The sequence below is a fragment of the Gymnoscopelus braueri genome (genome assembly GCF_963280865.1).
Source record: "Gymnoscopelus braueri genome assembly, chromosome: 24".
NCBI lineage: Eukaryota > Metazoa > Chordata > Actinopteri > Myctophiformes > Myctophidae > Gymnoscopelus > Gymnoscopelus braueri.
The window spans coordinates 27,196,994-27,206,985 of NC_137626.1; the positions used below are offsets into that span (position 1 = coordinate 27,196,994).

Consider the following 9,992-nt stretch of genomic DNA (forward strand, 5'->3'; position numbering starts at 1 on the left):
TCACTCTGAGGTAGGCAGCTTTAGGGGACAGGTGTCGGACCGTACATTTTCGATGATTCTTCTGGAAGTACAGCGGGTTTCCCTCAAGGTTCAGCTGGAAGACAACACAAATGTGACATAAACAAATCCTGAGTAGCTATGGTAACTGTACAACATCAATGGTCTTTTGGGAGCATCAGAGACAAGGGAAAAGCACATGTGCTGCCAACGAGTCACAAAACTAACATGTGTGGGTGAGCAATCTGGGAACCCATTGGCAAAGAGAAGAAAAGAAATGCGTAGACTTCCCGGAATCTGTCTTGAGAGATTAGGGTGTGTGATATCACACCCATACATCGAGTGTACAAATACAGTACACGTGCATGGGTGATATGGCAGTATAGTATTCTATACCCATTATGCTCACACCGTCTCTATTATCCCTAGAGATAGCACGTGGAAGGTAATTACAATTTTATCAATGCATCAGTTTTTTATTCTGTGTGTGCGTGTGCGTCCTCACCGTGTTGAGGCAGTGCAGCATAGAGAGAGGGGCGAGCTGTGCATGCTCCAGGAGGACATTGTAGGCCAGGTCCAAGTGCTGTAGGGACGACAGCTGTTCCACCCCTACATCATGAGACAGTACCCAGATGTTTACATAAACTCATGTAATGCGGAGCACAGCTTTCGTCCAATAAAACCCTGTATACTTTGTTGTTGTGTGTCAATTAGTCGATCTACAAGCTCACAACGCATCGCATTATGAGGTTGTAGATCGGCTATGTTCGCTCAATGTTCGGCTATTTTCGCAGAATGTTCGCCTATTATGACGTGCCCAGAATACGGACGCTAGGGTTCATGTGGTTAAAGGAGGATTTTGCTGTTGTTTAAAGTGAATCCAATCGTTCTGCTGCAAGGAAGATATGTGAAAATCTGACCCCATGCTTCATGGTGCGTTCCGTGTGTCCACGCTGCAAAATGCCTGCCGTTCTATGTAGAATGACGTTCAACTACAATTGCAATTTAGGCATTTAGCAGACACTCTTAACCAGAGTGACTTACAATATGCAAGATCGGAGTAAATGGCAAGAGCCTGAGTTCAGTCAAGACACTCTCGACCAGATGAAACCATTTATTGCTGCATTACATTTGGTGATGTGGCTCTGCCCAGAACGATGTGTGCAAGCATGCCATGTCTGTGTGCTTAAATAGACTGTGTGGATTGTACCATTAGCATTGTGGCCAAATGCGATTGGAGGGTGTACGTACGCACGCGTGTGGGAAGGGCTTGACTTCCGTGCCTGCCTGAACTACCGTGATGCCCACTCAACACTGACAGGGTAAACGGTCACGTAAAAGTGCAAATGAAAACAACTAAGAGCTGCAAAGTAACTAGGATACCAGGTAAACACCAAACCCAGCATCTGTCTAAACATGATGTGTAAACGACATTCTTAGCATTTGTAAAGAAGTAGGTCTGTAGCCGCGACTGACTGGGGGGGGGGGCGAGGGGAGTGAGCTGTCGGCACACATAATGCATTGGGTATGAATGTGTGTGTGTGTGTGTGTGTGTGTGTGTGTGTGTGTGTCTCACCATTGATGGTGTCCAGCTCATTGTACCTGAGGATCAGCGTGAGAAGTTTATACCTGGCACTCAGGCTGAGCGTTGGCGCCCTCTGGAGGCAGTTATAACCCAAGTTCAGATGTTCCAGCTCGCTCAGAGGCTGAGCCAAGACAGTGTGTGTGAGATGGAATGAAAAGAATGGACAAAGGAATGAAAAATAAACAGATATTCAAATCCACTCCCAATGAAAATGATCTGTTGCATTTCAATTGTCGTCACACATTCTCTGATCAAGCAGACTCTCAAGACAGACGCTCTGGCTCCCCCAGTTTCCAAATGCACCCGTCAACCCAACTGTATAGTTGAGTTTTCAGCCTATCCCTATCATTCAATTTCCCATATACTGTTTTTTATTTTCCCACATCCGTTTCTGTTGTGTAGTGATGTACAGTATACAGGGGAACAAAATAGTCATATTGTGAGCTAGCTAAATGCTGGGCCGAAATGGAAGTCGACATTCGGAATTGTCCAACATTCAACACTAATTCCCTGAACACAGACTCCTGATTTATCAAACTAGTTTCAGCTCTGAAGAGGTGTTCCGCTATTCCAGCGGATGTTTTTCTTCTCCAGTTCAAAGCAGTATTTCATCAGACTGTCTCTGGGGTATTTAAAGGTTTTGGAAGAGACAGGCTCACTTGAAGTTGAGAGACTACTGATCAAGTAAACCCCCCCTCCCACCCCCCACGTGAGATGTCATTAAACCCAAATTAAAACGCTGAGCCCATTCTAGTCCTACCTTCAGGAACTCAGCACACTCCTGGATCTTGTTGTGGCTCAGATCCAAAGACCTCAGGACATTCAGTAAAGTCTGTAAGACAAAAAGGAGAGAGACTTCTTCTTACCCAGTTGAAAATGAATGAATGGCTCAATATCATGGATTGATGGATGGATGACAGTACAGGCACAGTAGGTAGAAGCTGACAGACCATCTCTGATAGAACTAGTGGATGGAGGGTGGAATGGTTTCCAACATTTTTGTTCAGGATTGTAACTGCTTTATTTAATTATTACATTTTGGTATATCTGTTCTAGTTCTTGGAGTATTTTAGTTTTTTTTTGTGCTTTCTGTCTTCTGATTCATGTATTTTTATGTTGCTGTATGAATATCTATTCCTGTTGATTACTGTGTTCTGTATCTTGGCTACATTGAAAATGAACTAAAGGTTATGATGATGAAGGTGCGTGCATCCGCCAAACCCCTCATGCATGTCACTAGTGCACAAGGGCCTTCGTGCAAAAGTGAAAGTAAAATGAAAGTTATATAGTGGATAGTTGATAATCTATACATACTTTTTTTCAGTGAATCTATCAGCTGCACCAACATTGTTCTTGTGAGGCAATTCTGCACTTATAGGTTGAAATAATATTTATACAGTTAGTTCTTTCCATTTGGGCAAAGGAGGTAGACGGTCACCACATTAGTCAACATGGCCGTGGGTGGATGATGCACTCCAGATTTGACCTACAACTGTAGAACGGCTTCGCCAATGAACACCAGATTTATGCAGCTTTGTTAACAAACTGCACAGCTATTTTAGTCTAAATATTAGACAGGGAGGCCACAATGTTGTTGGACAGTTGTTTTGGAAACCCCAAAGGTTTACAAGCTGTGTGTGTGTGTGTGTGTGTGTGTGTGTGTGTGTGTGTGTGTGTGTGTGTGTGTGTGTGTGTGTGTGTGTGTGTGTGTGTGTGTGTGTGTGTGTGTGTGTGTGTGTCTCTGTCTCTCACCAGTGACTGGTCAAGGCAGACAATATAGTTGTAGCTGAAGTTGAGAGTGTGAAGCTCCAGCCAAGGCAGAGCAGAGCTCAGGTCACCACCGCAAAGAGACAACAGCTCCTGGAATGTAAGCACACACACAGGCACAAATACACACTACTTAGCCTTTATCGTCTCTTTCTTGTAGACAATTACACAATCACATGCCCGCCACGTACATACGCACGCACACAGGACAATACCTCCAGGGAAGTGAGGCTTTTTGAGCAGGTGAAGACCTCCAGTTGAGAGTAGACTCCTCTGAGGCCCTCCAGGCAGTGAGGAGGGATACGCTTCAACTACAGACAGACAGGGAAAAAGTATAAAAAACAGGAAAGACACAGACAAAGAAAGACAGTTAGGAAGAACACAAATTTTCAGTAATATACTGCATATACAACAAGGGTTAAGAAGATCTGACGACAGGGGTCCATAGGTCGACATATGATATAATAATAATAATACCTCCAAACACTTGAGAGACTTGAACGGGAAGATTTTCACCACTGACTGAAGCCTTTCACTCGGTGGGTTGATGAGCTGGGTTAAAGAATCAAGTCACATGCACTTTAAACGCAACACCAACTTCACAATTATTTAAAGAACAAAAAACACTTTGAGCTACATCACACACTCACTACACCTGCCACATGACCCTCCCCATACACCCACCTTGAACGAGACAGTCTTCTGCAGCATGTCGAAGAGGAACTGCAGCTGCAGCAGCGAAACCGTGTTCCCCGGGTGAGAGGACTGGGCCAGGAAGCCATGCTGCTGGCTACGGGACAGCAGATGCTGCTCAAACAACCGGGTCATCTGCTGCAGGCTGGTCGCCTGCAGGGTCAACGTGCTACTGCCAGCCAGCACCGTGTCACCTGGGTGGGGGCGGGGGGGACAGACAGACAGAGAGAGAGAGGGAGAGAGAGAGAGAGAGAATGAGAGAGAGACATGGGGGGGGGGAAACTCGGCTAATGCCCACACGACAGCCACTCGCTTTCTTTTTACCTTTATTTACCCAGGGTAGGTAATGCTGAGCATGAACGCTCTTACTGGATTATTCCACCCCATGTACAGCATGAGCAAAATGGCCACCGTGTGAATATATTCAATGTACCAAACCGTGCAATATGACATATATTATCTTAGTGAATGAATTTTAGAAAATGTTATACTAAAGTAAGGCAGTAGCCTAAATAAGCCACTATGTGTCACTGGTGCACTGTCTAGTCCCCAAAATTCAGCATTTATCCACCACCTCACGATTTCATAACGTTAGCAGTGTTTATGGCAGACTACACATCATCCTACAATATCCAAACAAAAAACCACCATCTAGTCAATCTGTTTAACTAAGGTACTAAGATGCTGACTTACACTTCAGTGTGGATTTGAGTAGTGAAAGCTAGTTTTTTGTAAATATTGGAGAGTCCCAAGGTGTGTGCATGTGTGGTTTACACTGATATATTAACACTCTAAGATTCCTTGTGAGTGAAATACAAATGAAATAAATTATTATTTGATTATAATCAAAAATAATAAAATGTTGTCTTTAAACACGTAAAGGCAAAATAATGTGTCAAATATCAATATTTGGTCCATCCATAGATTTAAATCGGGGAACCCCTTTTGGGGTAGTTGTTGCCATGTACAGTATATGGCAACATCATTTTTTTTTTTACATTTTTGAATAAATATTTGAGGTTTTTCCAGAAAACCTAGGTCAAGATTTAGAAGGCGTTTTTAGAATCGGCCTCAGGTCTACAGTAAATGGGATAAAGTCCCTGTCATTGCCAAACCCTACTTGTGGCATTGGGGACGGTGTAGACAACCACATCTCCTCTGATACAGAGAGAGGGGAAGAAGTGCACAGAGGGGAAGATATTGTCATCATAATTATGTGGTTAATGTCCTAACCACCTGGTGTGCTAACTACCAAGCTACAGTTCCTAAACTATGTGACATGCTTTTAGACAAATTATTTACAAACCGTCTCTTGCAAAGAAAACGTAATGAGAATGTAGTCGTCTATTCTGTCTTTCATACCCTTCAGCCAATACAAAAAAAAATTACACACTCCATTCATGTTTCTATTTAATGTAATGCTTGTAATGTCATTAATATAAATACTGTACAGGTCTCTGTCTTATGTCTATCTTATGAATACGATTTTTGCTTTTAAGGTTTGTACACAAGCAAAATATTGTCATCTCAATCATGTTCAAACTGAGCACTTTACCATCATTTCGGAGGAGCTTGGCCAGGCTGTGTATAAGGGAGGATTGGCCAGCGTGGGACACAGCCATCCTGTAATGTTTCAGACAAAAGGAAATTAATGTCCGACAATAAAAATTAAGTACAAGCAAAAGCTCACTATGCAAATCATGATTCATTGTCATAAAGTGAAGTCAATGAAACAAAGGGTAGCAAATGAGCAGTCGAGACATGTTGATTTTCTCTAGCCCTAGAATGGCTTACATTCCATACATTGCAACACAGCCATAGAAAACTCAATGCATTTTTGTGGAGAGATTCATCTCTGCTGCATTCTAATTTGCAGTGCTCTATGCATAATCACCCAATAAGTAATTGCTGCAACTTGTAATCTGGTGGAAAAGTGGACATCCTTCAAATGAATATGACACTAGATGACAAGAGCTGACCCCAAGTCGCAGCAATTATTTATTGGGTGAATACACATAGAGCGCTACAAATTAGAATGTCGCCAAATGAATCCCACCACGAAAATGCATCAAGTGTTCTATAGCTGTGAAAAAACACAGAGGCCAAGCGGGTGGTCACAGGAGATAAAAAATGTCTTATACGTGTATTGGAGGTGCTTAGGATCAGCGGGAATGTAGACTTAAAAAGGAAGAGGAGAACCGAGCACTCAAAGAATCTGGAGGAGAGGAAGTAAAGTTAAAACAAATTTGATTCTTTGAAAATGCCAATATGTTTCGACCGGTTAAGGCCTTCATCGGGGCGATAACTGACTGTTCTATGTCTGTGACTCTGTGTTATGGAATATGTGCAACGTACGAAATATCAGCTATTCTGGGGTGTTTCTTTCTCCTTGGTGATTGTGGGTTGGGTTCGGGGCATGACTCAGCTCTTGATAGATCCATCTAACACTAAAATACAACAGAGAACTGGCTGATTTTGAACTGTATTTGCAGTATTTTGTGGATGCAAGGTTTGTTTAAATTTTTTATGTTTGTAAACAGTGGACTAAAACAAACCTATAGACCTTGTCAGTTGAATTGCATTGCTAGGGAACAGCTTAAGCTCCAAAATGTATTTTCCTGTCAGCTACTGCTCACAAACACTGCAACAGGAAATAAACTTGGACCCATCTGAATGTTTATGTTGTGTGAAAAATCTATATTTTTGATTTATTATAAGTTCCAAATGGCATATTTTGGCTTTGGTTTGAATGGCATATCAATTCTCTTTAATGTACAGTATGTGAAAACTATAAAACGCAACATTCAAATCAATACTGAATTGGTCCTTTATTCTCGTCTCTATCAGTCCATCCATGCTGCTGTACATTCGAACATGGAGAAGTGTGTCTCGCAGTGGTGTAAAGTATTTCCAATTTTCAATACTTTTACATCTACTCCACTACATCTCAGAGACAAATATTGCAATGTTTACTCCACTACAATTATTAGAAAACTTTAGTTACTAATTACTTTGTAGATTTTGATTATTATTACAAAACATAAATCAGCCCATTTGAAAATTCAAGCTCACATCCAAGTACATTTTACATTTTTAAATAGAAGTATTTACATGGCAGTATTGATACTGCCATGTAAAATACTTAGATACTTATAGTAAGTAAAACATGTGAGTACTTTTACCACCACTGTGTGTCTGATCACACCTACAGTAGCCATGGTTTTGTCACGACCGTCATGGATGAACTTCAACCTAGTGTTTGCACTTTCTCCCCTTTTGACCCGTACATCTACATTGACGTTCAGATTTCAAATATAAAGTGCTTACCCCATGGCCACGGATGTTACAATTATGTACGGGCCCTCAGAAGTACCCGTATAATTCCGTATCGTTCAATAAAAAGCATTTTAATCCGATCGATGGCCATTTCATCATAGAGTTATAATGTATCAGAGTGCAATACACCTCCTAACCGATAGGGTCACGTAGTTGAAAGCGTGGAGAAAATACGGAGAAAATGCCCACAGATCGGATAAAAATGCTTTTTATTTAATAATACAGAAGATACGGGTACTTCTGAGGAGCCGATGTTACCCTAACATCCTTGGCCATGGGGTAAGCACTTTATATTTTAAATCTGAACGTTTATGTAGATTGTACGGGGCGGGCCATAAATGGAGACAGTGCAAACACCAGGTTGTAAATCATACATGACTGTCTAGCCATGGTTCACATGACGCTTGACTGTCATGATATCAGGGCTAGACAACCATGCCCTATCTGTTGAGAGACAGTAACAACAACAACAGCACATAGACAGACACACTGTACACCAGTAGGTTTGACAAATTTCCTTTACAAATGAGACCCATGTCATGTCGTATAATAACAATTATATTGACCACGGTTCCTACTGTAACCTGTCGCTGTATGCTAGAGGCTATAATGTAGCCACTTCCCTCTGACTGTCTGAGCACATTCACATTCTAGTCCAGACATGAAGCATTACATACCTGTGCGGTGACAGTTAATATGTCCAATTATGTTCTTAGAAACCACGTCATTCCATAACTATAAAGCTAAAGCAACGAAAAGCACATATCGTTAGAGGAACATCTGATACAAGTCGAGTGCACGAACGATGTTGACATTTTCAGAGTCACGTGAGCCAGCCTCTACGGTGGCCCTGGTGTGTCATTTTCAAGTAATGCTCTTTGCAGAAGGGAGAAGTTTCCCCTGAGAGCTTTCTTCTTGGTGATGGATTCCTGGTAGTCGGGGACCCACAGGCCCAAAAGCTCAAGAAAAAGTGTTGAACCTGTGATGGCAATGCATGCTATACTTTTTGTTTGTAATTTGGTCATTAAAGGACAACTTCACCCATTTTCAACCTATCTTCATATGATAGGTCTAGCCCTGAAACATGACTGTCATGTGAACCATGGCTAATAATAGGTCCTCACTAATGCTCCTGATAAAATTGTGTAATTTTTTCTACTTTGTCTGTGTCTCATAGGAGGGCCGTGGACACTTCAGAACCCGCCTACCAGTGACATCATCGTTAGGAATGTTTTTGTTTTTTTTCAAGATTTACATTTTTGTATTTTGATTTTTATTAACGCAAGAACAATGGCTTACATTATAGCATGCTAACTTTCCAGGAATAGAAAGCCTGCAGTTTCTATTAGCTTGGATTCCCCATCGATGATGTCACTGGTAGGCGGTTTCTGAATTGTCCACAGCCCTCCTCTGAGACACAGACCGAGTAGACAAAAATTGTGCCATATTATCATGAGCATTAGTGAGGACCTATTATAGGTTGAAAATGGGTGAAGTCGTCCTCTAAGGTCCACAGAATGAGAGGCCTGCTCTGCCAGAAACATCGCAAAAAATACACATGAAGGAGACATGCTTTACCTTCCACCTACTGAAAATGTCTTCCAGTTACACCTTCACAGAGCCCTGCATCAGTTGGCTGTATGTAAGCGAGCACACATGTCTCACCAACCTAACCTGTGGCAACCAACTTCGGCAGAGACCAACTTGTCAGTGGTAAGTTAATGGCAACCATGATGCTGAAGGCGGAAAAATCTGCAGAATACAAACGCACCAAATACTGTCACTGCAAGAAAAGCAAGTGTGTCATCGCGTGTCTCTGCACTGGAACACATGTTCAAGAGTTAAACTTGAAGACAGTGACAGTGAGAGAGTGAGTTAGTTATTTTCATGTGATATTAGACATGTTGTCAATCATAATCTTTATTTTATCCAGCTAATGCTTAATTTCACTAATATATCAAAATTCTGCTGTGATAACTGTTTTGTTGACTTGTCATGCCGTGTAGATTTTATAATATAAAAATTTAAAATAATTCTCTAGGAATTTTGAGCATTAGGGTAATAAAGTCACCACAGATCCTTTGATTTGGGGTTGATTTTAATAATATTTTGTGTGGAATGACTATGACATTCCGATGTGCAGGGGAGAACTTTACCTCGGAGGCACAGGCATGGACGTTCAACTCCCCTCAGTCACCTGGGAAGTAGAGAGCTGCGTGGAGACGGACCGGGTGACCCACCACAACTTCAGAAGCAAGGGAGGCATCCCGGTTAATCAAGTTCAATTAATGGATCATGTTGAATGAGTTGATCATATTGAATTGGGCCAAGACCGTCTACTGCATTAGGTCAAGTTCAAGGCTATCAGCTAAATTGAATTTCAAATAGGAGAAGGCGTGTGAGGTGGATGTAGTTGTACCACAAAACAGACAGTGGTCTGCATATACTAAATTATAACATATGGCCTCTGTGCAAGAAAACTTATCTTGAACATGGGCAAGTCGGTCAGTTGGTCAATTGGTTGGTTCATGTGTCCATCCAACATTTAATCCCAAAGAAGAAAGGAACATACTGGCTGGATTGCCATGAAACATACTGAGCATATTCATACTGC

The 9,992-nt window shown here is 41.7% G+C and overlaps 1 protein-coding gene across 1 annotated transcript in view; it reads right to left on the reverse strand.

Annotated features, from left to right (window-relative positions):
* The window catches only part of stk11ip (serine/threonine kinase 11 interacting protein), a 55,943-nt gene extending 47,747 nt beyond the window's left edge, over positions 1 to 8,196 (reverse strand). Inside the window, exons 1-10 of the mRNA XM_080422972.1 lie at positions 8,056 to 8,196; positions 5,598 to 5,665; positions 4,034 to 4,236; positions 3,827 to 3,901; positions 3,565 to 3,660; positions 3,335 to 3,442; positions 2,343 to 2,414; positions 1,574 to 1,703; positions 503 to 606; positions 5 to 94 (exon numbers count right to left, since the gene is read on the reverse strand). Of these exons, the coding sequence (XP_080279098.1) occupies positions 5 to 94; positions 503 to 606; positions 1,574 to 1,703; positions 2,343 to 2,414; positions 3,335 to 3,442; positions 3,565 to 3,660; positions 3,827 to 3,901; positions 4,034 to 4,236; positions 5,598 to 5,664 (945 nt within the window). The 5' untranslated portion in view covers position 5,665; positions 8,056 to 8,196. The remainder of the gene's footprint in view (positions 1 to 4; positions 95 to 502; positions 607 to 1,573; positions 1,704 to 2,342; positions 2,415 to 3,334; positions 3,443 to 3,564; positions 3,661 to 3,826; positions 3,902 to 4,033; positions 4,237 to 5,597; positions 5,666 to 8,055) is intronic.
* Between the last annotated feature and the right edge of the window lie 1,796 nt (positions 8,197 to 9,992).